The sequence below is a fragment of the Aspergillus pseudodeflectus genome (assembly GCF_044049435.1).
Source record: "Aspergillus pseudodeflectus strain CBS 756.74 chromosome Unknown BJX68scaffold_16, whole genome shotgun sequence".
Taxonomy (NCBI): domain Eukaryota; kingdom Fungi; phylum Ascomycota; class Eurotiomycetes; order Eurotiales; family Aspergillaceae; genus Aspergillus; species Aspergillus pseudodeflectus.
The window spans coordinates 169,344-193,604 of record NW_027263792.1 but is presented as its reverse complement, the minus strand read 5'-3'; the positions used below and the strand labels follow the sequence as shown (position 1 = coordinate 193,604).

Below are 24,261 nucleotides of genomic sequence, written 5' to 3'. Positions count from 1 at the left end.
ACGGAACAAAGGCTCGAGAGCTGAAAAAAAAGCGGCGTTCGTGATACGCCCTGTTGTTAGCCTGTTTGCAATGCTCCTTTGTGGAAGGTGAATACCCTATGGGTGCCTTTGCCGCCGTACTTGCAACAAGAAGGTTAGTAATAATAAACTCATAGATCCACAGCACTGATCCTCTGCTAAGGCCGATATTCTAGGACTAGTACGATACTATATCTTAGAGATGCTACCTTACCGGCGATTCATTATCAGAAAATAGCATTTATATAACGCCTCAAATGATCAAAGACCATCGTACCATATCCGAAGAAGTTATATACCAAAGGCATCCAAGCACATTGGCCATCATGGCCAGTGTCAAGAGGATATTTATGTCTGAGAAACGCCTCCTACCAGCGAGGGGGGCGAGCTCGATACAGAGCCTCTTCGATTTCTTCATCCCGCTGCGGCTCTCGTCGCCTGCGATCGTCTCGATATCTACGGTCCTCGCGATGATAACGGGGAGGCGACGGCGCCCTCTCAGGTGGCGGAGGTGGAGCCGCTGGCTTGGCTGGGGCACGTCTTGAGGGTGGGGGTACTGCGCGCTCGCGCTGAATCTCTTGGAGACGGCGGCGCCGCGCGCGTCGAATATGGTCAGATTCTTCGATCAGGTCAGATACCTCGTCCTATTTAGACGTTGGTTAATGGTTGATTCGCACCATACTATGAAGGAGTTGGACGAGTGGAACTCACAGGATGAAGGTTGGCAAAGATGTAGTAGAAAGAGTCCATTTCCTCGTACTCATACCCTGCGCGCTCGATGGCTTCCTTGACAACGAGATCTTTGGTAATTTCCGTCCAGAGGCGTTCCTTCCGGTCCTTGACGCCGACATAACGCCGTGCGACCTTGCCACGTGGAGGTGTATCATTGATCTCGAGCCCCCTTTCTTCTTTCTCAACTACCTTGGGTCGACGGTGTTTCTGTTTGGGTGGCCTTGTCTCTTCATGGATGTCGACCAGCTCCTTCTCGGTATGTTTCATCTTGGGCATCTTAGGAGGGGCTTGGACGATGGCCCATCCATCCATGGTGTCGCTCGAGGGTGAGCTGTAGGAGCCCGGTATTTTAGGTTCTCGGCGTCGGTAATAATCCTCTTCTTCGATGACTTCGCGTTGCATGGCCATGTGTGGGCCGGCGCGGTCATCCTCTATGAAGATGTCCCTGTGACCTGTGATTCGTGGCTCCTCTATAACCATCGGCACCGCTTCTTCTTTCCTTCGCCGAGGAGGTTCAGGGGCAGTTGGAATCAACGACTCCTTACTCCGCCGCTCAATCTCGATCTCTTCCCTGGAGGATCTTCCCTTCCTCAATCTACATCTAGAATCAATGGGGGTTATCGGAAGATAGCGGTGTCCGGCCTACCTTTGACGAGCATCGCGTTCACTGAGGACGGTCTCCAGGTCTGGTACACGAGGTGGAACAGGTGCTTGAGGCAGATTGGGGACCCGAGGCGGACTAGGCAGCCGATACTCATTCGCTACTACCAGTAAGCTATTGCAGCAAATGCTCTCTTGGGGATATTACCGTGGTTGAGAGATTTGTGTTTCTTGCCAGGCTCCTTGAAGAACGGTGGCGGTACGGGGACTGGCAGGGGTACTTTCGGAAGTTCAGATTCAGATAAATCTGCAGATGAAGATAACGACGAGGGAGAAGATGGCGAGATAGCTCGATTCCGCGCCGCATACTGCTTGTTCTTGATGCGTTCTTTCTGCATCATTATCCGGGCTTCGGGTCTGGCAGTTATACCTTCACTCTCGTCGCTCTCATCACTTTCCACGTCATCAATGTCAACATGGTAGTGTGACCGATGTCGTGGACGGGGAGGAGGTTCATAACGCGCAGACTTCCGGTGCGACGACATATGGTCCTCACGCGAGCTGCCACTTTTAGGGTAGACCTCTTCCTCATACATTGACCGGTGCACTCGCTTCTCTTCTTTCGGGTGTCTACTGCGCGGTATGGGCTCTTTGCGAGTCTCGTACTCATGTCGAGATATTGACCGCTTCTTTTCCCTTCGGACGGGCTCCACTATCTCGTCCGACTCGCTCTCATATTCCTCGTCAGACTCCTCAGTAGAGTAGTAGGCGTCCTCCATCTCGGACATTCCCCTTGATCGTGGCCTCCCTCGAGACTTAGCAGCAGCCCTTTTGATGTCATCTTTCTTCCGCCTGTAGCTCTCGACAATTTCTTCTCGTGGGTATGGATCAAGGTCAAGTCGTTCAAGCTTCTCGGCGACGCGGTCGCCATCGTGGAGATACTCGTAGCTATCGCGAGGAATCTCAGGCTGCGCACGGTCTCGGACGTGACGTCGCTCGAGTATCTCCACGTATGGTCCGGGAGGCGCGCGATGACCGTACGGTGCTTCCCTGTCAATTATTGGCCCACCTTTCGCACGGCTGGGGTAAATGTCATGATCGATGTCATGTACAATATCGTCATACTCAACCGGGCGGCTTCGGCGAGGCATGGTTATATAGGATATCAACAAGTGCTATACGATAGTGAAAGATCGTGGATCTAGGATTGCCGAGGATCTGTTGTCGTTTGCACTCTCAGTCCTTGTCGCTAAGCTTGTTGTTAGGTGTGGGGCTGCTCTTCGGGTGTTCGTCAACAACCCGAGTAATACCCCACGATAAATAAGAAGAAACGATTGTTGAATCGCCTGTCGTCACCATAACCCTCGAGTAACATCTGGAGGATGGACAGGAGTTTGCGGTCAATGCTCGGCGGTGGAGATAGGAGAAGGGGACAGCCAGGTGTGGGAGGAGACCCCCCAGATGAGCTGTTCGCTGGCTGAAACGAGCCCCGCGGCTGTGCCAGCTGATGTCACGCCGCATGAGTTTGCCCCCTTGAGGCACACTCAGCTCGGGACCTACAGCGACGTCTGAAGAATCGCCTTCTAAACATTATGCGGGTGTATGGCCAATAAAACGTTGATAAAACTGACCGAATATGCGAAAAATGCCATTGCAGGGGTTTCCGTGCCGCGAACCAGATACCGATTGCTCTAGCCTGGACTTGTGGTTGATTCTTCGGTTAGCCTATAGGCACCTGGGCAGCTTATGCAGTGATTTGGCTCTTTTTACTGGCTTACTCTGGGATAAGCTGTTAGGATGCAGAAAATGACGTGAGAATATTCATCAATATCCCCGAGGTCATGAGCAAGAATGGACGCTCACTGCAAATCCTAACGTATACTCGTTGAGAAACGTAGACGTTATGACAGAATCCACGTGAAACGGGTGCGCTCTCATAGGCGCATGTCATCCGGACAACGCTCTTCTAGTTCCCTCTTTGAGATAACGAGCATAACTGTGCATGTAATCATGCGCCGTATACCTCCTATGAGATCATCTACGTGACTCACGAGTTCCTGCTAGAATCGGAGGACTAAAAGTAGAGTCGGTGACGCTTCTCGTACTGATGAGGCGGTTCAAGACGAGTGAGACTCTGGCTGTCATTCGTCCCATGAAGGCAGTGTTCAACCGAACGTCAGGCGGGTCTGGCCCTTTTCAGGTTTACCTCGACCACCACGGGAAGATTTCCCTCGAGAGTTCGACGGAGCCGTTCTGCTCGGCAACTGAGATGTCTGGTTGTCTCTGGCAGCTTGTCGTTCCTGAGCTTCGAGATCTTTGGCAAAATGCCAATCATTGTGCTCTTCTTCTTCTTCGACCGGTATTGCTCTTCCACACCGGGAGCAACTGAAGATATTTGCAACTTCCTGCTCTTCCGGGTTGGCATTCGAGATGGTTTGGTCAACATTATGCGCCGTTTCGTCTGCTGGAAGATCTACTTCAGGAAGAAGATTTGTCTCCGGATCAGGTGGTCGGCTGAAAAATCGCCTCAACCCGTTGTCGTCAATCTTTCTCCGTTTCTCGTCCGGTTGCTGCACGGTCGAGTCATCTGTGACGTGAATTCGACTGTGAGATTCAACGCTTTTAGCCTGATCTCCCCGCAATAGGAAGCCATCGATGGCTTTGTTCTTGACGACCCCATCCTCGAAGCCGCCAACACTCAAGGACAGATTCGCGCATGGCCATGCGCTTCCATCCGCGGAAACTTGCCGCAATAATGTCGTGCCTATGTCAAAGAGCAGATTCTCATCAATAGTAGCAGATCCGGGGATTGGCAGCTGGCGGGATCTGACCTGGCCTCCTTGTCGATGGTGCAAAGCAGCGGTCTTCGGACGGCGCTTATTCTCGAGAACGCCTTCTTCGACGAGACGGCCATATATGTCAGCTGCAAAAATCCGCAGCCACTTCTCTGCTTGGTCAAGGTTGTTGATACTCGGTCTAAACGACTTGGCCGAAAGCATGGATTTGATCTGTGTTCGCGGATTGACTTCGCTTCGATCCTCCCCGCGGATAATCCCGTATAGCCAGGTAGCCGTATCGTCGTTCAATTTCGCTCGAAACTGTTCGAGAGATACTTTGAGCAGATCGCTAACCTGTTCTGTTCCAAACGTGGCAGAGATCTGATCTCCCAACTTACCACCGAGCATTCGAATCTTGGTGAACTTGAAACCGCCGAGAAAGTTTTGAATAGCACGGTTCCGAACAATAGTCTGTTTGTTGGGCTTGTTCATCGCACTTCCAAGTTTCGCCATCATCTTGTTCTTGGCTATTCCTGCCGAACAGGTGTAGCTGAGAGCCTCCCAAACAGCCGTGCGGACTGATCTGACAATCTCAGACCCGATAAGCATGGCAATATCATCCCAGTCCGGATTATCAACCTCGGTTTCGTTCTCATCCAAGTCAATCAGGCAATCCTCCGTCTTCCACTCCAAAGCAGTCGTAGGCGGGCAAGGCAGGGGTGTAGCCCGATCATCACCATGAGGCTTCTCACGTAGCTCCGGATACCGCTGGAGCAAGACCGCGAAGACCAAAGGTGAAAGATCGATAAACACTTCATCAACGCTCGCCTTCTCCACAAAAGCCTCCTGGATCTTGACCTGACTGTCCCATTCCCGCGAATCCTGCACCAAGTCGGTATACCACCTTGCCAACTCGCCCTTTATGGCCTTCAGAATCTTCCTCGACTCGCCCCGATACGGGTCGAGGCAGACCTTATCCGTCCCCATGTTCCTCCACGCATCCTCTCTATATGCCCATTTCCCGCCCTCGCCCTCACGGAAGGTCGCAACATGCTGCAGCACGATATCCGGACACTTGGCCCTTGCCTCCCGCGCACTTATCATCCGCGTAATTCCAGACTCGCGCGCCGGATAATTGATCGCAATCAGTGAATCCCATTGTCGCACGGCGAGCGGAGTCTCGCGCGGCGTTCCCAGCCGGACCATTTCACATTGTGCGTAGAAAGCATCGAGGTCGATGTGCGCGATTACGCGGAGTTGCGAGGACGGCGAGGCTTGTCGGAGGAGGTGCAGTTGGCGATAGGTGTAGCGGGAGAGATTCAGCTCGCGTTCTAGCGAGTTCTGCGATGCGGCGGGCGACGCGGGGAGTTCTGGGGAGTGGGAGCGGGACATCTCGACTGCGGCGATGCATCACACATAGCGGAGTAGTCTGCGGGGCATGACAGGGATTTGGGAGAAGGCTAGATGAGTCTCGTGTGAGATTGTGGTGTCCGCATCATTAAATAAAGATCTTCCGATGCCCTTGGAGTTTGCAGATGGATCGATCGCGACCGCGCGCATGTTCCAGAAAACCGGGTTTCCTATTTTGGGTTAGGCCCGTTTGACTCGCGTCCAGCTTTTGATACAGAGTACTGAACACCATTTTCGCATGGTGATGGCTTCAAGCCTGCTTGTTAGGATATAAATGATTGAACCATTGGTCACATTGTCACTTACCAGGTTTTTCTGTCCGTCTTAGAGCTTCAGAGATCACTTACGTGCTTCTATACCAGATGTCGGTGTCACTATATACTCCGAAATATACTTTGCGGTGGGAACTACCAACTCACTCTACTACGGACGATTCCTAAGATAGTTATGAAACCCCTCTCCTAATACCTATAGGATCGAAGAGCAGATATCGGATTATCGATTAGATATACGTTGAAGAAGAATGAGAAGCCAAGCTACTATTGAAAACTTCTATTCTCTTGCTCATTTTGACGACATTTTGCCAACGAGAGAGTAGACAAAGGCAATAGTCACTCACCAGGCGGACTCTGAAGTTCTACGTGCCGCTTTCTAGTCGGCAAGAATAATCTGGATCGAATTAGAAGCTCAGACCGATCCATGTTCTATGCCACGAAAGATAAGCTGCATGAGTGGAGAGTCGGTATTCGTACAGACACGTTGAAGAGAGCATAGACATGAAAGACAGGTGCGAACATCCCTTGTGGGCAGGAAGCTCCGTTGGAAATGCAAGGGAGTCCTACCACAAGTGCCCTCAACTTACCCTGAGCACCATTTCAACTATGGCACGGTACTCTCTCGTCACAGGAGTTCCAGCAGGCCTTGGCCGCGACCTAGGATGGTCAGTTGATATTGATCCACGATCCACGATCCACGATCCACGATCCACGATCCACGATCTACAAGCTACGCCTCTCGAACTGCCCTAGGAGGCTCCTGAAGGCGCGCCCCAGTAAGAGGCTGTCTCAAATATATCTTCCATGGGCCTCAGAACCTTCAACATGTGCACTCTCGTGTCGCCGCCGAATGGGCGAGCTGGGCGAATGGGAACTCAAAGCAGAAGAGAAGGACTCACGATGATACGTGTCTTTCAGGAGGTTGGCACTGCACTGGGCATTGGGCATTTAGACTTGGAGACATCCTGCAAAGTCATAACGAAGTCCTATGGCCGCTCATTGTTGCCGGGTGAAGCCACCAGTATCAGACTCAGTTGGGTACCGGTTGGACCAGAGTCCTGCCTTAATTGCCGCGCGGGTGAGTGGGCCAGAGTGGAGGCAAGGGTCCTTGAGAATGAGTTGATTGCCATATAGTGGTGCGCAATGCTGACCAGCCGGTTGGGAATCATGAGGTCCTGACCTTGATACTCCGAAAACAAGCGAGAAGACAGCAAATCGCATTACCCACAATCTAGCGGTATGATTTCAGACAATCGAGACCCTATATGTTGGTCAATCAGTGAGTTTACTAAGATCCGTGTTGAGACTGTGAGCGGCAAGACAGCAGGATGTTTCGTCGAACTGAGGAATTATTGATTCCGGGTATCTGGCACATCCAAAAGCGGCCCGGTATTATTAGGTAAGGGCTGGAAAACAACCAGAAGGCTGGATCTCCTGTCTATTGGACAACCACATCTGAAGTGTAGAACCACCGAACCACAGAAACTGAGGTGGGATGTTGGAGTCTGGGTCCCAGGCAACGGCCCGAACGGGTTCGAGCCTTGGTTCGCGACTGCGTCAATCTATGTATAGTCTCTACGGAATACCATTAGCGACTTGATAGTGGACGATTGGGATCAGCGGAACAGAATGTTGGCGGAAACTCCGTCAGCGATAAAAGTGCCTATGTTGTAAGGAGTGCCCAAACCGCCACAAGCATGACTGCCCAACCCATCATCTCCGCTCTCCCGCCTCACTGGCTGGGGGCGACATATTTCTGAGACCCGATAGCCTAAAGAGAGCGGAAATCATCCACTGCATGATGCACACCTTGGTGAAAAGAGCTCGTGAAGAAAAGTTTGCTTCTGTGTGACTTCCACAGATTCGAATCCCCTGGAGTCGAAGGCTTCCACCAGTCTTCGCCACCGCGCCCGTATGATATCACGTAATCCGCATATTCATTGGTAGGCAAGTCGAACAAGTCGAACAAGTCGAGCCACATGCCTTTCCAAGATGCGTCCTTTTGTTCACTTCGTTCAAGCGCGAAGAAGAAGAAGAGTAACCGGAGACCTGACGTCTCATCTCCGACTTGAGAACTCTTTCACTGGGGGCTGGTCATTCAACAGAAGACGTCGGTTCCCGTCTGTGGTACCAAGTGAGGCAAGGATGATCGTCAAATTGGCCAGGAGTTGGGACGGTGAGGCAGCTCATCTGTCAGGCCGCGGGCGGATGGTGTTTCTACCAACTGGTCGATAGGACGGCGTTGACGCAGCGTAGAGAATCACCCCGAGCCGTCACTCTGATTCCCTCGCTCTGGAGTCTGTTTTCTTTATACATGTCTATGAGTCACAAGTCGAATATTTCCCCAGATTAAATCAAAAAATATCGAATGCTGTGCAAGTACTTTTGACCAGAAATTCTTTGCCTGATTAACTGGAAGGCTCAGGTTTGATCCAATCAAAACACCAAGAGGCGGGAGACGACAGCTTTGCAGGCTTGCAGCACGGGCGCTGGGGCAAAATCGCTTTCTGTTCATGTCGAAAAGCCAAGCGTCTAAGCCTGATTCGTCCGCCCATGCATGCAGATTCTCAGAAATCATCGGCCCTGTGGTGTGGAGTCATTGCTCAGCGTCGTGGCACCAGACAGGCCAGCAGCCCAAAGGGCCGGCCCAACAACAGCCCAATCAATCCTGCACAGAGCACAGGCGCAAAACCCACACAAGTCCTTCTCTCCTCTGCCCTCCCACCTTTTCGCCCCCCTCGCTTTTCCTCAGCGCTTCTGTTCTCCCTTATCTCGGTGACTCTTCGCGTCTTTCTCCTTCCACGTTTCACTCTTCCCTTTTTCTCTCTCTGCTCCCTCAGATCCTCAAACTGGCCCTCTCCGCCAGCTCCAAGGTAACATACTACTCTGTACCCGACATCCCTGGAGACGACAAACAAGCTTGAAACCTGGACTGTCCCTTGACCCCTCCCCAGTCATCTCTTCATTCATCTCAGTCTTCCACCTCGTGGTCCCTCCGCTCAGTCATCTCAACTCTTCCATCTACCATCTCCCATCTACCTGGATCTCTCTGGATATCCTTGAGGACTATCGGTTTACTACTCCCTGACACAACCGTGGGCAAAGAATTCATACACCAGGATTTCTTTCTTTTCGTTGCCGCCAGGAAAGCCATAAATAAATCCCTCGACTCTTCCCACTTGGAAACTTGCCAGATCAGAAGTCAGATTTGCTTTATTGCCAGCCTTGGACCCTCGGCCTCAATTAATCATACTTGCCTTGTTTCTGAAGAGCAACCAGAGATAATTGTTTACCGTCATCGATCGTATCTCCTGGATTTCATCAGCTGCTATATCCCAGGATCCCTTTGGCCATCTGGACCTTCTTACTTTGTTAAATAAACACCGGACTCTTCCCTGGACAAAATGACGAGCCGTCATGGACTTGAGCGTCAAAATGAATACTTCATTCCCGGAGATGGCATTAGCCGAGAAGTAATTCAGGCCGACATCTGCCGTTACCTTGGAAATGATGCACTTGTAAGACCTGGAAACCATAATGTCCGTCTCCCTGATCTTCTTCTCTCCACCGGTTACATACGAGCACCAAAGAATAAACCGGATTCTCGATTAACCCACTAGAGCTTGTTGCTGACTTGTGAATAGGGTCGCCAAGGCTTTTTTATTCGGGCATACCGCAACCTCACATCAGTAGGAGCCTCCTCACGGATATTCAACTGACTGGAGATTTTGAGCTGACGTTGCTGTTTCATAGGAAATGATCACTGATCTCAAAGCGGACTCCGCTCGGTGGGAGGCCGACGTGAGAAGTCGCGCTGACCAAGGCTATCCCCGAGGCAGTTATATCCAGGACTACAGCTACTCCCAACCCAACCGGGCCGGTCCCACCTTTGCTCCTTCTATGCACCCCGAAATGTCACAGGGACCAGGCCCTTCTCCTCCCACATCTTATGCTGCACCACCGCAACAACAGTATGCGGATCACCAGTATCCTCAGGGAGGGTACCCAGCGACCTCTAGCCCGCCATACACAAGTGCTCCATCATATCCCCCAAACCATTCATTTGGGACTGGTCAGAATCCTTACCCTCCCCAGCATGTTCCATACAGTGCTCCAAGCCAACCGCCAGTAACATCTGAGGTTCATCCTTCCTATACTTACGCCACTTCAGGGTATGGCTTCGAGAATGGGAGAAGCAATGCCCCCAGATATCCTGGCCCTGGTTATGATGCCGAGTCTGATTATTCCCCTGTTACTACTGGAATGGCCTATCCCACAACTACTGCCCCTGACCCCCGGATAGGAATGGAGCCGAGATACACCCCGGAATACTCTGATCGCAGTAGGCCCCAGCCAACACGAGAAAGAGAGGCTCCGCGCCGAGCTCGGTGATGAATAATGATCTCATCGCTCGTTGAAAGCTCCGGGCTTCTTGTCTTGTATCGATGCCTCCATTTCGTGGTCGGAGAACACCGCGGGATTAATGACTTTACGCCATGATATTTTCTTTCTCTTGCCGCTCATACCACGGAGCCTCTACGGATTACTTTTCCTTTTCTGCTTACAGGAATATTATGCCGGAAAAAGTGTGCTTTAAGTCATTGTTTTCGGAACCAATTACAACCATGGGGAAGCGAACCTTAGATTACCGGACATTGCTCTATTCACATGGACGTTGTGGGCGTCTATTGTTTTTTGTTTCCTTTTCTTTACTCCACGTTTCCATGGACGTCGGCTTGTGCTCCGCTGGATGTGACCTTGGCCCCTGATTTACCCGAAGATCAAATTGGCCTTCTAACATGAAGATTGCCCGAATGTTGTGATGCTTATGAAAAGGTGGCTGGCTGTTTTGGCTTTCTAATTCGTCATGTTGGCCGGGCCTCCTGATTTTCTGTTTGCTTGTCTTCTCGCCGTGTCAGACAAATGTTCCGCTCCGTTTTTGGTTCCTTTCGTGGTGTACTGGCTCGGTTTCAGGTTTATATGGGCCCTTTAATATGTTTCGAGGGGCGATTTGTTACTGGCGATGCCGATGTGTTGAGTCTGACGGCGGTCTCCCAGATGAGTCTGGATTATACCCTGCCAATTCGGGGCGTTGATGATATACACTGATGTAGATATGAGCATATACGGCGTTCTCTTCCTGATGTGGCTTTTGGTATGGACTGTTCCAGTGTTGTCTAAGAATCTGTTTACCAGCCAACTGAGATTGTTTCTCCTCTTTTCATGCACAAGGATTGAGTCTCCTGTAAAGAAAATTCTACCTATGCAAACTCTCTTTCAGGTCTTAGTTTTCCATCCAGGTCTCAACACAAGGTTGATGAGGTAATTGCAGATCTTGGGCCAGTCTCATGCGCGTGAATCTAGACTACTGAGGTAGTAGGTATTCTTCCCCATTTAGCATGATGTGATTGCCTTTATGCACTCAACTTTCCACTTTTTCTGTAATTATATTCGCACATTATGCATTCCTTCATGAGGGTCTCCATCACCCTGAATGCCCTCTGCTGTTACTCTAATGTTTTGCTTTCAACACCCACCTGTTGCAGTGTTCTACTTATGTCTTAGAACTGCACTCTGGCTCTTTGCAACCATCTTTACTCCGGGCAATATTAACACCACCGGCTATGCCTCACCCTCTTGGAGATGGACCTTGAACGCATCCCCTGCTCCATTGACGGAGATGTTAGGATAACTGTGCTACCAGACGTCCATCGGCTTCGTTCTTCAGTGCTTATAGAGTGCTCGGGGGCTTTGAAGAAGCTTCTTGATATGCCCCAGCCTCTACCCTTCAAGCTGGAGCAACAGAGACAGTGCGGCGCGTCCTTGGGCTCTGTTAGACTGAACCTAGTTAGTTCGTCAATTCATAAGTACGGGATGTTGGAGATTCAGGTGAGTGAGATCTGGAGACAATGTTGCGCGCTGCCTGAGAAGCTAACACGGAGATACGTCTAGGGCTACGACGGTTCTCACTGTACGATGAAAGAGATAGTTCCTTATTCCTATCCCGTGTGGCCACATCACGTTCGCCACGTTTGGTTCAATATGGTCAGGATCTTCCGCAATCTACCACCCATCTTGGATGAGGGTGGCGTCGATTCTATATTGGAGAATTCTCAAGCGCTTGTTGAGCTGGGAGAAGATATTCTTGCCTCTGACGTCGTTTCTCGCGCCTTGAACACAGCCTTTCACAATTTGGATCAACAAATGTACCGGCTCATTGCCCAGGATCCAATCGCGTGGGTCAAGCTCGCAGTTCACATTCAATCGGGGCCCATCTTTCAAGAGTCAATGATACATCTGCTAGGGAAATGGGGCCAACTTGAAGAGAAAGAGCGCGATTTGTTGCCTGCAGACATTCGCAACATATGCAAGCGGAAAATAGAGGATTTAAACTCAGTCAAAAAGGCCGTCGAGCTGCAAATCGTGAATCATGTCCCTCGCCCACGCTTGGCCACCGCTCGTTACCGAGAGGCAAGCAACGCTGCCGTCTGGATGGTATTAACCTACTACCACCAGTGGCTTTCACAGGCCTTTGCTGAAGGTCGCAACTTTCGGGCCCGAGACGGAGGAGCAGCCTTCTATCGTGCTATTGCGGGCGGAGGCGATACCTACTTGAACAAACTTGAGCAGGAGGTCTCTCGTTTTGCCTTTACCGAAATTGGAGACGAGGGCAGACAAGGGTTGCGAGAGCTTGAAAGCGACCTGACCGAGCTCAAAAGGGGCATCAAGGGCTTCGTCTCTGACCTCCTCGTCAATCATGCCAAGTACGATCCTGAGATCCTGGGCGAGCTTCCATACCTCACTTGCTATCACGTCGGAGAGGAGGAGATGCCTCCCAAGCCAGCAGAGACCGTCAAGTTTATGTATCCAGCTGCAGAAAAACAGATGACCCATGGAGCCGGCAATTTCGCGAATGCCAACTTACAGCAAAGCTTCTTCAACGACCCCATGTCGAACGGGGTCCAGGTACCCATGAACATGAACATGGTGGGATACAACGGTATTGCCAACAATTTTTATTCTACGAATGGCACGCAGAATCACTCCAGTTTCGACGGGACCAACCTTGCCTCGCAGCACTGGGGCTCAAACTGGAGCAATACTGTCGACTATTCCGACACCACTCCCCAGCTGCCAATGGCATCACTCTCCGACATGACCACCGCCGTCTATCAGACTCAACTCGACCACAATGGCAACTTCGACGAGATTGATGTGTTTGGTATCGTGCCGACCACTGAGACTGGGGATTATTCGCAGACTGATGACGGTACGGCGTTTATTTGAGATGTTCTGAAGGCTACAGCTGTTTTATTTTGATTGAGTACCGTCTCTTACAATTTTTCTTTTTTGTTTGTCGACTTGTATTTTGATGCCACTTTCAGAGCCATCTATGTGTTCTATTCGTTTCAGGCGTGGGATAGGATACCAACCAGTCGGCGTCTCAGGGGTTAGCTCCGAAATTGATTTAGAAGCTCTCTAAAGCGACAACATTAATGCTGAAGATTTGTTCTCCTTCGATCTATATCCGTTACCCGTGTGCAATACAATGTAGATCCTGGCCCGCAAAACCGGGTAAGTCGCTAAAGGTGTAGAGATATTAAACGGCCAATCGGTATAGACGAGTGCCCTCTTTCGATGGTGAGTGAGAACGGCCAACGGAGCTTTTCCCTCAGAATTGCCGGTCAAATAGTTTCATGGTCTTATCGTACACGCCCGATAATGTGTGGTGTTTCGGTTTCGAGATAATTTGTAATATTTCCCAGCTAAGCAACAGCAAAAGTGATATCAAATCCGACAAACAACTTCACCCGTTTCCAAGCTGGCAGATTTACTCGTCATCGTAGCCCTGCGGGATGACTCGGGGTCCTTGCGGAACTATGGTGGTGAAGAAAGTAATGGTTAGTCGCCCAACCACCTCAATTGTTCAAATATAACAGAACAACACAAGATCAGGGAGTCAGATATGCTGTATCAGCGCCGCACTTACTAGGATATGTCAATGGGATAGGCTCTGGGTCGACATCTCCGAAGAAGCGGCGGATCGGGGGAAGAGAAACCAGCATGACGGGGCCGGTTGCGCCGATGACGAGGGAGTAAAAGATAGCGGGCTTCTCGTGGGAGGCCCAGCGGAGGTACCGGAGGGGGGTAGACCAGAACTGAGGGGTAGTCATTGTTGCGACGCGGTAGGGAGATGAGAAAGAATTTGCGGGTTATCCGAGGCGGCTGGAGGGGCGGGATGCGCGGATCCGGGGTGAGTCGTCAATTATATGGACCGGCGAGAAAGGATGCAATTGGAGTTCCTCCGGGTGGTGGTAGAAGAGGACGCTGAGCGAGTGCGCTGCTAGATCGAGGGGGAACTGAGCAGGTGAGGTGAGGTCGAAAGTGACGACAAGCCCGGACCGAAGTTCAACCAACCAAGGCGGCACATTAGAGTGAGGTCTTGGCGCTCCGTCCAAACACGTCGCCTACTTGGAAGGGAGTGATATTTGCCTATCTATATTTTCCTTCTTCGACAACTGCGGTTTACTCTAAGTTTCTCTTTTCTTCTTGTGGTGCTACTCTTCTCGGTCGCTTTATTGTCGGTCCGCTGTGCGGCAGCTTCACAATGCGGTGGTGTCCGTCTCTTATGCTCTTTGGCCTCTTGGCCGCTGTCAATGCTTTGAGTAGCTCGGGGAATCGATTGCTTGTTGTTTTGGAAGATTCGGCAGAGAAAGGGCTATACTCTACACTGTGGAGTGATCTAGAAGGTATGGCGATGCTTACCCTCATATGAAATTGGTTGATTTCTTGCTAATTGCTGTGCTTGACAGCTCGGGGTTACAATCTCATATTCGAATCTCCCAAGAATGAGCAGCTTTCCTTGTTCGAGCTTGGAGATAGAGCCTACGACCATGTTCTCCTCCTCCCTCCAAAGTCAAAGGGTGCGCTAGCAGTCTCGCGAGCCGTGAAATCACTGGTGTGGATAGGCAATTGACCGTTGACAGGCTTCGGACCTTCCTTAAGCCCCAAGAACCTTGTCGACTTCATCAACAGCGACGGCAACGTCCTCCTCGCTCTCTCCGGGAAGTCCACAACCCCCAGCGCTGTCAGCTCTCTTCTCCTCGAATTCGACCTCCACCTTCCCCCCGACCGTTCCTCCGTCGCGGTCGACCATTTCAACTACGATACCATTTCTGCTTCCGAGAGGCACGATGTTCTCGTCCTCGAGCGCCCCGGCAGGCTTCGACCCGACACCAAGGACTTCTTCGGCGGCGAGGGCGTTTTGGCGATTCCCAGCGCTAACCCCCACACTCTCGGCGACTCCTCTCTCCTTGCGCCTATCCTGCGTGCTCCCGCAACAGCCTACAGCTACAACCCCAAGGAAGATGCGGGCTCTGTCGAGGACGTCTTTGCGACCGGCTCTCAATTGGCCCTTGTGTCCGCCATGCAAGCTAGAAACTCTGCCCGCTTTACTTTGCTCGGATCCGTAGAGAGTTTGCAGGACAAGTGGTTCACCGCCAGCGTCCAGGTACCGGGTGGTAAACAGGTTGAGACGGCCAACCGGGAGTTTGCGAAGCAGCTGACTGCCTGGACGTTCAAGGAAACTGGTGTCCTCAAAGTCGGAAAGATTGAACATCATCTGGCCAAGGATGACCTGACTGTGGAAGACTTGAACCCTAGAATCTATCGGGTCAAGAACGAAACCGTACGTGACTACGCATTTGCGATCCGCACATTTACACACACTAACCCCAATCTCTAGGTCTTCTCCATCGAGATCTCCGAATATGCCCACGACAAATACATCCCCTTCGAAGTCCCCGCAAATGACGCCCTCCAGCTCGAATTCACCATGCTCTCCCCCTTTTACCGTCTAAACCTCACACCGACAAAACAAACTGAAAACAGCACGGTATTCAGTACTCAGTTCACCGTCCCCGACCAACACGGCATTTTCTCCTTCCGCGTCAACTACAAGCGGCCCTTCCTCTCCAACATCGAGGAGAAGCACGAGGCGACCGTCCGCCACTACGCGCACAACGAGTACCCGCGCAGCTGGGAGATCAGCGGCGGCTGGGTGTGGATTGCAGGTCTTTGGTCTGTCATCGCTGGGTTCCTGGCCCTTGTGGTTGTTTGGCTGTACTCGGCGCCTACTTCTGCTGCTGATAGGAGAAAGAAGACGCAGTGAGGAAGCTGCTGGTTTTTCTTTTCTTGTGTGTATTTGTTTGAACGAATCTGTATGAACAGAGTAGGAAATATCGAAGATCAAATGAATGTTGAATTAGACTATAGCTACTTGGTCGATCACTTGAGTAGCTTATTCATACCTGATAAATGGTTATACAAGTCTTTAGTAGACTAGTAGCCCTGATATATACAATACTGATAATATACACCCCGAAGCTAAGAAAACATATAAACTCCGACCCATGCCATAAGAGGGGGGAAACAAGCCAAAACTCCGATAGAGCTCAGAACAGAATGATGCTACAACTGTCATGCCACGATGAAATCTTCCCATCCCCCACACCTATCCCCCTTCCTCAATGATTCAAACTCTCCATGATCAAACCTTCCTCACAAACCCCTCGTCTTCTCCGGATCCATCTGCACCTCATCTCCACTAATCTCCCTCACGGTCTCAAACGCGGGTTTACCTGCGTACAGTTGGTGCGATGGGCCGGACTTGCCGTCGACCTCCTTATTCATTTGGAGGGGTGCGTTTCCGCGGAATCGTTTGCGCATGTCGATGAGGCCGCGTCTATTCAATTGACAGATTGTTAGCTTCAACGAGCCACACAAGTGGTAGAGGACGACGAGGAGAAGGCGGCAACTGACTTGCACTCGCCAAAGCCTTTCCGGAGTTGCTGGCATTTAACCGGCAAGTCGTCGGCGAGGGGCGCGCTGAGGCACTCGCGGGGTGTGTGGCGCTGGACCATGATGCAGTCGGACTGTTGGAGGCATTGGGCTAGAGCGTCGCCTATCGAAGAGTTTGTTAGAGGGGTGGTTCTGCGTTGTGGAGTGTTGATTAAGTCATGTGGTCGGCTGGCGGGGAAATATGTGTTCCATCTGCTTTGGGAGGGGTATGAGGCGAGTAACTTACGCAGCGCAGCGCAAGAATTCGGCATTTTGGATGTAATGCGGCCAACGCCCTGGACAGACTGGAGGCTGTGCGGAGATGAGTGGCCGAGATACAGACGCCTCCAATGCGGCCTGAGCTCCGCGGGCAAAAATTCACTGGCCAGTTCCTGGATTAAGTAAGCGCCATCACATGAAAATGACGGCCATGACGTCGCGGCTATTGCTCGAGCGTCCGCCATGGGAGCTCGAGGGATATTTATTGTTTTCAGTCATTGCGCATTATGCACTTTCGTTTTTGCTACAGATTCTGGGGACTAGTTGCCTCTTGATAGCTATTTTGCCAATATGGCCCGTGTACCAGTCATCGGGCGACTTTTCTGGTTCGAATACCTTGCGCTCTTTGGATCGTTGCTTTTGGTGCTGCTGGAATGGATAATCCATATCATCACCTTTTGCCTTCGTGAGTGATTGCATTTCGTCTCTCTCTGTGCCATGGCCTGACCTGAGATAGCTGAGCCGATAATCGATTTCTGCTACGAGCGGTCCAAGACCTTTTTTAACCTTGCCATAGCCCCTGAAAAGCCAGAAAAGCAGGGGCCAGAGAAACGGATCGCACACGCGGTTGCTCACGCCTCGGATTTCACAGAAATCTGCGCTATCTTTGGATATGAGGCGGAGGAGCATATAGTCCATACTCAAGACGGGTATCTGCTAGGCTTGCATCGGTTGCCTTATCGCAAAGGCGAGGAAGGGAAGCCTGTCAACCAGGGAGAAGGCAGCGTCAAGAAGAAGGTCGTCTATCTCCACCATGGCTTGATGATGTGCAGTGAGGTCTGGATTTGTCTGACGGAAGAAGAGCGCTGTCTTCCATTTCAGTTAGTGGAGCGAGGATACGATGTTTGGCTGGGAAATAATAGAGGCAACAAATATTCCAAAAAGTCCACCAGATGCTCGCCACTCTCGAATGAGTTTTGGGACTTTTCCATCGACCAGTTTGCCTTTCATGATATCCCAGACAGCATCAACTACATCCTCGAGTTGACGTGCCAGCCCTCCCTGTCATATATTGGCTTCTCGCAGGGTACAGCCCAAGCTTTTGCCACTCTTTCTATCCACCCACAGTTGAATCGGAAGATCGACGTCTTTGTGGCCCTTGCTCCTGCAATGGCACCTGCGCGGATTTCGAATCCGGTTGTTGATTCCCTCATGAAAGCTTCACCGAACTTCATTTTCCTCCTCTTCGGCCGACGCAGCATTCTCAGCTCAACTACAATGTGGCAAACCATCCTCTACCCCCCAATATTCATGCGGATCATTGACACGTCGCTTTACTTCCTCTTCAACTGGAAGTGTAAGAACATCAGCCGGAGCCAAAAGCTCGCTGGTTATCTCCATTTGTTTTCCTTTACCAGCACCAAGTCTGTGGTACATTGGTTCCAGATCATCCGAAACAGGAACTTTCAGTTCTATGACGACGAGATATATGCGCCATTCAGCATTGTAGCGAATGAGCGATTCTACAAGCCTGTCAAGTACCCGACGAGAAACATCAAGACTCCCATTGTCTTGCTGTATGGGGGTAGTGACAGTCTTGTCGATATCGATGTGATGCAGAAAGAGCTTCCGCGTGGTACAACAGCCAAGATCATCCCAAAATACGAGCACCTGGATTTTCTGTGGGCCAGCGATGTGCCGGAGCTGGTCTTTGGCCATGTGTTCGAGGCTTTGGACCGATATAGCTCCACCAAGGGATTTGCGGACGGAAAAGCAAACGGCGTGGCCAAAGGTACCGAGAGACGTGTAGCGGCCTGAACCTAAATCTGCAGATGCAAGGAGTAATCAATGTTCCTGCCGATGGCAGCGGGGCTAAAGTGATGCTGGCTTGGCTTCTTCAATCAGCCATTCTTCTGATGTCTCTTGCGTTCGGCATTGAATCTTGAGGTCTCGATTGTACAACGCATTGCATCGAGGGCCTAAAGCGATGCTCCATAGGAGTCTGACTGAGAGCAATCAGACAGACCTTGACATAGAGCCGTCGTCATGCTCGGACACCACATGTCAGATCATCAAGGATTTTGGCGAATCGTACCCGCTTCCTCTTATCTCGAGAAGGCATTGCTGTAAATATTTTGAATGTGATGAGTGAAGCGCAATCGGAACGGTCCGTGTGGGGTCACAAAGATGATGCCTAAGTACATTTAGCTGAGTACACTACGTAAGAAGCGACCAGGGGTCTGACTGGAAGATATGAGAGATTAATGCACGGAGCTGATGTTTGCGAAGGTTGTACCTGCTTGAATAGAGGTCGTTTTCGCTTGCTTGGCCTCGAGTCTAGGAAGCTGATCCGTCCTGGTTGCGTTGAGTTGTTCAGCCCCTGGACTCAAGCCTGGCGATCATACGCTGATTGTCGGAGAGAGATGTCATGTCCGATGACGGGTGGTGGCAGATGCGTTGGTTCTGTTCCAGTACCTACCAGGTAGCTGTCTGAGCCACTGTGACGAGGAGGCATGAGAAGGAAGGGCAGGAGTCAAGGGTCGGATCCTTCCCAATCGGTCCAGGAGGTTTTTCCTCGTCGATGAGCTTACTCGATTGCTTCCCACGGAAGAGAGCGGTCGCCAATCTACCCATCAGTCCTCGCAGCAAGAAGGCAGTGTGCCAGAGACTGAAGTCTGAAAGAGAAATATGACATGGATACCCTCTACTATTTATTCTCCACATACCGTTTCCCGACAATGTGATGTATTCTCTCTCCTTGCCAGCAGCTCTACGCTTTCATCGACTCCGTCTCCATTCTTAGCTTGTCCCCCTCCATCTGATTCCAATTTATTTTTGTGGTTATATTGACAGCATCTCGCACCCTGCACTTCCATTTCTCGGCACCAACTCCAGTTCTCCAACTCCAGCCGAGTTAGAGTTTGTGGTTCCGAACAATTCGACTTCACCGCCATCCAGCGCTTCTCGTATCTCGTTTGGACAGTTCCTCAGAAGGGAAAAGAAAAGAGAGCGAGAGAAGCCGGGAGCAGACAAAAAGCAAACAAGCGCAGGCCCACGAGCATTTTGGGATATTGCATCATTGTCAGTGCAGCATCATCCTTCACGCCTGCTTCAGCTTCCTCCGCCGTACTCCGTCTCCGCCAGACCCAAAGCCCAAATTCTTAAACCCTTCACAGCGCGCTCCCCACAAATCGTCAACAAACTAACGGACTGCCCTTTCCTTCATACGACTGCCGGACTAACTAGAGGCGGCCTGGCCGTGCCTTCGCCCCCACCGGCACTCAATCGCGCTCGCTCCATCAAACTGGTCGACCGTTTGTTCGCTCCGCTGCATTATTATTTCGTTCTCGAACCTCTCACGGACGCACACTCTCGCTTCCTTCCGACCTCTGCCTTTCACTTTCCTCGCTTCTTCTTCCGCCCTAAGCGCCCCTTCCTTTCCAGGACCCCTTCAATTGGCCGGCAATTGATTGATATCGAGACCGATGTAACGGATCGCGTGTCGTTATCCTTGCTCTTCTAGCTCACCCCGCTCCTTTACCCCCGAACGACTCGGCCCACTGTCCGCCAGAAGATCCGACCATTGCCCGAGCCCTGCGCATTGCAACGGACCGACGAAGCTGCAATTTCTTTGATTCCTAGAACCGAGTACGGATTATCGAGTTACTCCTCGCGGAAGCATTATACAGCAAGCAGCTGCAGACGCGCTTGTTGGACTGTTTCGTTTGTCATACTTTTGTGACTGGGGGAAGCAATTCTAAATTGAGGGTTGAATTCAGTTGCTCGTGTCACAATTGCCTGTTCCAATGCGGCCGCAGTGAGTCCAGCCCTGAGAACTCGGTTCAGGCCGCATATTGTGCAGGACGATGCTAATAATGGCCCTGTGTCACCGGTAGACGAGAATATCATATTGTCGTGTTAGGCGCTGGTAGGCCGCCCCCTCTGCTCAAAAATATTCTCAAGACCAAACACTGACTCTCCCGCGCAATAGGAGGAGTGGGTAAAAGCTGCCTTACTGGTATGAGCTCTGAACACTGCCCCGCGCTGAAGGGCCACCGTCGCTTTCCGAGCCATCAATCGCTGATGCTTGACAGCGCAATTTGTACAAAATGTCTGGATTGAAAGTTATGACCCGACTATTGAGGATTCGTACCGCAAGCATATTGAAGTAGATGTGAGTCAGATAGCCGGTTTGCAGCCTTCTCAAATTGCTAATCTCTCCTAGGGCCGACAATGTATACTGGAAATGTATGTCAAAAAGCTCGCCGACTGAGCATGGGAAGATGATGTTCAAACTAACCCTGGAGCCAACAGTCTTGATACGGCAGGGACAGAACAATTCAGTAAGTTCATATCTCTCACCCCTGGGCCCTTCTTTTCATTAACATGTTTTTAGCGGCCATGAGGTAATCAATGCGCCCTGTCTCGAGCCGCCGGTATACTTGCACATTAGCGAGTGACCATAGCTCTTTAACTATGTGCCGGGTTCATAATGCTAACATCTCGGTCCATCAGGGAGCTATATATGAAGCAGGGACAAGGATTCCTGCTTGTATTTTCTATCACAAGCATGTCATCACTGAACGAACTCTCTGAATTACGGGAACAAATAATTCGCATTAAAGATGACGAGAATGTCCCCATTGTCATTGTGGGCAACAAGTCGGACTTGGAAGAGGACCGCGCAGTGCCTCGTGCTCGCGCATTTGCTCTTTCTCAGAGCTGGGGCAGCGCACCATACTACGAGACCTCGGCTCGTCGACGAGCCAACGTCAACGAGGTTTTCATCGACCTCTGCCGCCAAATTATCCGAAAGGATGCTCAAGGGAGCTCAACAAGCGAATACGACGTTGCGCCACGCAAACGTGAAGGTCAAAGCCGACAGGAGAGAAAACAAAGACGACGACAGACCAAGCGCAAAGGACCCTGCGTGATTCTCTAAAAGAACTTGATCAACTTCACACTTCATACAACTTTCCAATGTCTCTATTTACCAACTTCATGATCCTCAACGACTGCACATACCAATACTCGCCATAAAATATGATACCAGCCTCATTTATCCTGTGTTCCATCAGACACCTTCGACGTCATTCTTACGATAGACTTATGTTCATTGCCTTCTCTCTTCGTGTACTTTTGTCATTTACACAGCCGAACTATATTCCCGACAATCTACGTTTCAGGAATGGAAAAGTTTATTTTGAGTCACGGATCTTTTGCCTCCTTCGCTTCTCTTATATACTAACAATCTAGGTTTGCATTGCAAGCGCTATTGAAATGCTGATGCCTAACAGGGCTAGTGAACGATCTTGCAATACCTTGACTTAGTCCTCGCTCGATTGAAGGAACAAGACCTGTTGCATCTTTATTAGGTTCACAGTGCCTCGCGCAGTGCCCGATGTCGGCCTTGTGGTCATACTATGGTGCTAAAACCGCTTGTCTGACCAGAGCTTTCCTCCCTAGCTCCGGAGCTTGAGGAGCATCACCGAGAAAGACCACCACCTGGACCATCTTCGGAAATGGGATAAATGAATGATGCAGTTCTTGGTCCTATAGTCGTCATGCCGGACTCTCATAGGTCTATGGCAAGCTAGGTTGGCGTTTCCTGAGGTCTTCCGAGACCTTAAGGAGAACTTACCTGTGTCGCCCTTTGCGAATATTGAAGCTTGTGTCCGTGAATGGTGTAGTCCTTGTCACTGTACCACGGTTAGGACATGGATGTCAACCGGAGATGCATTCCGAAAACTCTTCTACGATACTTTTGAGCCTCGAGTGACTTATAATAGGGGTATCCAAAACTTGACTTGCAAAGCTTGACCTGAAAAGCTTGACCTGAAAAGCTTGACCTGAAAAGCTTGACCTGAAAAGCTTGACCTGCAAAGCTTGAAGCAGCATGAGCTTCCAGAAAACCTTGTCAGGAGAGGCGATATTCTGTATGTTATAAAAGCCCTCTCCCCACTCAGCTTTCTCCCTGCTCTCACCATCATCTAACATCCATCTCTTACTTACTGCTATCAAACAACATTCTTCATTCTATACACTTCAGACTCAACATGTACTTCACTCGCCCTTCTCGCTTCCTCTTTGCCTTCGTGGCCATCGCCAAGGCCACAGTGGCCCCCTCCTCCTTCGCAGCATCCGACAAGATCCCCGTGGCTGCCCTCAACCGAGCTGTCGACGGTATGAACAAGGTCCCTCCTCTGGCAACCTACCCTGTCAGCATCAAGAACGACTCGGCACTGTCGACCATCCACAGTGACTGGGCGTCCTTCCAGGAGGGGGCGGCCTTCGTCTTCAGGGCAGACATGGACATCGACTGCGACGGGATCAACTTCCAGTGTGTTGGAAACCTGGATGGGCAGCCCCTGACCAACTGGGGTGCCCTCTCCGCCTACGAGGTCCCCTTCATCGTGATCCCCAATCGGTTCCTCGAGGCCAACCCGACGGCCACCCCGGGAAACAACGTTGCAGCGGTAATCTGGTGAGTCGACCTTCTCATCCATCAAGGACGTATCGGCTAACATAGCACAGCAACAACAAGATGTACTATGGTATCCTCGGAGATACTAACTACAACGACCCGCAGGTGACGGGTGAGGCCTCCTGGCTTCTCTCGCGCACCTGCTTCCCGGATGCCGACCTCAATGGCAACCGTGGTCACGACGAACCCGACGTGACCTACATCCTGTTCGCCGGTGAACAGGCGGTTCTCCCTGAGACCGCCCACAACGACAAATTCATCACCGACTTCGGGACACTCCGCTCCATGGGTGACAGCCTTGTCACCTCCCTCCTCGGGAACCTGGGAATCCCCCTCCTCCCTCCGGGTTCCCACCCCAACGACACCCAGGGTGGTCCCGACAACGACAACGACTCCGACAGCCACCCTGGCACCGAACTCGACTCTGCCTCCTCGAAGAGGCTTCCCTGTGCGCTTTTGGCGCTTTTTATGTTTTTCCTTGTGGTTTTGGCAACTTGACCCGGTTTAAACCCGGCGTTGCTTCCTTTCCTTTTTTAAACTTGCTTCTTCTCTTTTTTGATATCTTCGTCATTTTTTTCCCTTTTCTTTCTTTCTTTTGTTTATATTTCGTACTTCAAAATGTGGTGACGTCTCTCCGAGTTGTAGCCTTTGCTCAGCCTGGATACCTTTTTCCTCATTGTCCTTTTTTCCCTCGAGTTGAAGAGGTTTTCATGAGACGTGAGGTTTTTTACTGGCTCCATGGCCTGGGCAAGGCAGGGTCGCCCTGTCATTTTGTTATCTAGTTTAGTTTAATAGCATAGTTTACCCTGACACTTCTGATGGTATTGTGTAGAACGTAGATATGTAGCTCACACCTAGCCGTGGGAAGTTGGGCGTAGGGGATAGTGCTAGAAAAGGCACGACGGCA

The 24,261-nt window shown here is 51.0% G+C and overlaps 10 protein-coding genes across 10 annotated transcripts; 6 read left to right on the top strand and 4 right to left on the bottom strand.

The window, feature by feature from the left end:
- Window positions 1-150: 150 nt before the first annotated feature.
- Window positions 151-2,821, bottom strand: BJX68DRAFT_61133 (uncharacterized protein). The gene is made up of 4 exons (XM_071049493.1): window positions 1,559-2,821; window positions 1,397-1,511; window positions 730-1,345; window positions 151-662 (listed from the first exon to the last, which is right to left on the bottom strand). The coding sequence occupies exons 1-4, from the start codon at window positions 2,499-2,501 to the stop codon at window positions 387-389; spliced, it is 1,950 nt and encodes a 649-aa protein (XP_070900187.1). The 5' UTR covers window positions 2,502-2,821; the 3' UTR covers window positions 151-386.
- A 516-nt stretch (window positions 2,822-3,337) lies between these two features.
- Window positions 3,338-5,658, bottom strand: BJX68DRAFT_61123 (DNA-directed DNA polymerase eta). The gene has a single exon (XM_071049492.1). The coding sequence runs from the start codon at window positions 5,517-5,519 to the stop codon at window positions 3,516-3,518; it is 2,004 nt and encodes a 667-aa protein (XP_070900186.1). The 5' UTR covers window positions 5,520-5,658; the 3' UTR covers window positions 3,338-3,515.
- A 3,318-nt stretch (window positions 5,659-8,976) lies between these two features.
- BJX68DRAFT_61073 (putative transcription factor RfeG) lies at window positions 8,977-10,556 on the top strand. The gene is made up of 3 exons (XM_071049490.1): window positions 8,977-9,351; window positions 9,457-9,501; window positions 9,566-10,556. Exons 1-3 carry the CDS (start codon window positions 9,217-9,219, stop codon window positions 10,202-10,204), a joined length of 819 nt encoding a protein of 272 aa, XP_070900185.1. The 5' UTR covers window positions 8,977-9,216; the 3' UTR covers window positions 10,205-10,556.
- A 722-nt stretch (window positions 10,557-11,278) lies between these two features.
- BJX68DRAFT_61075 (uncharacterized protein) lies at window positions 11,279-13,432 on the top strand. The gene is made up of 2 exons (XM_071049491.1): window positions 11,279-11,701; window positions 11,765-13,432. The coding sequence occupies exons 1-2, from the start codon at window positions 11,456-11,458 to the stop codon at window positions 13,097-13,099; spliced, it is 1,581 nt and encodes a 526-aa protein (XP_070900184.1). The 5' UTR covers window positions 11,279-11,455; the 3' UTR covers window positions 13,100-13,432.
- Window positions 13,433-13,643: 211 nt separating this feature from the next.
- Window positions 13,644-13,986, bottom strand: BJX68DRAFT_265705 (NADH:ubiquinone oxidoreductase subunit NDUFA3; the record flags this gene model as incomplete). The annotated part of the gene is made up of 2 exons (XM_071045306.1): window positions 13,644-13,690; window positions 13,803-13,986. The coding sequence occupies 2 exons, from the start codon at window positions 13,984-13,986 to the stop codon at window positions 13,644-13,646; spliced, it is 231 nt and encodes a 76-aa protein (XP_070900183.1).
- Window positions 13,987-14,283: 297 nt separating this feature from the next.
- BJX68DRAFT_234946 (dolichyl-diphosphooligosaccharide-protein glycotransferase) lies at window positions 14,284-16,088 on the top strand. Its single transcript, XM_071039817.1, has 4 exons — window positions 14,284-14,562; window positions 14,626-14,736; window positions 14,800-15,500; window positions 15,558-16,088. The coding sequence occupies exons 1-4, from the start codon at window positions 14,421-14,423 to the stop codon at window positions 15,981-15,983; spliced, it is 1,380 nt and encodes a 459-aa protein (XP_070900182.1). The 5' UTR covers window positions 14,284-14,420; the 3' UTR covers window positions 15,984-16,088.
- Window positions 16,089-16,093: 5 nt separating this feature from the next.
- Window positions 16,094-16,985, bottom strand: BJX68DRAFT_234943 (PET191 family protein). The gene is made up of 3 exons (XM_071039816.1): window positions 16,899-16,985; window positions 16,634-16,775; window positions 16,094-16,556 (listed from the first exon to the last, which is right to left on the bottom strand). The coding sequence occupies exons 1-3, from the start codon at window positions 16,921-16,923 to the stop codon at window positions 16,373-16,375; spliced, it is 351 nt and encodes a 116-aa protein (XP_070900181.1). The 5' UTR covers window positions 16,924-16,985; the 3' UTR covers window positions 16,094-16,372.
- Window positions 16,986-17,139: 154 nt separating this feature from the next.
- BJX68DRAFT_60980 (sterol esterase) lies at window positions 17,140-18,773 on the top strand. The gene is made up of 2 exons (XM_071049489.1): window positions 17,140-17,336; window positions 17,388-18,773. Exons 1-2 carry the CDS (start codon window positions 17,222-17,224, stop codon window positions 18,686-18,688), a joined length of 1,416 nt encoding a protein of 471 aa, XP_070900180.1. The 5' UTR covers window positions 17,140-17,221; the 3' UTR covers window positions 18,689-18,773.
- A 2,403-nt stretch (window positions 18,774-21,176) lies between these two features.
- On the top strand, window positions 21,177-22,122 carry BJX68DRAFT_60871 (putative RAS small monomeric GTPase (Rsr1)). The gene is made up of 2 exons (XM_071049488.1): window positions 21,177-21,213; window positions 21,267-22,122. The coding sequence occupies exon 2, from the start codon at window positions 21,363-21,365 to the stop codon at window positions 21,810-21,812; it is 450 nt and encodes a 149-aa protein (XP_070900179.1). The 5' UTR covers window positions 21,177-21,213; window positions 21,267-21,362; the 3' UTR covers window positions 21,813-22,122.
- An 804-nt stretch (window positions 22,123-22,926) lies between these two features.
- Window positions 22,927-23,852, top strand: BJX68DRAFT_265701 (glycoside hydrolase family 75 protein; the record flags this gene model as incomplete). The annotated part of the gene is made up of 2 exons (XM_071045305.1): window positions 22,927-23,354; window positions 23,405-23,852. 2 exons carry the CDS (start codon window positions 22,927-22,929, stop codon window positions 23,850-23,852), a joined length of 876 nt encoding a protein of 291 aa, XP_070900178.1.
- Between the last annotated feature and the right edge of the window lie 409 nt (window positions 23,853-24,261).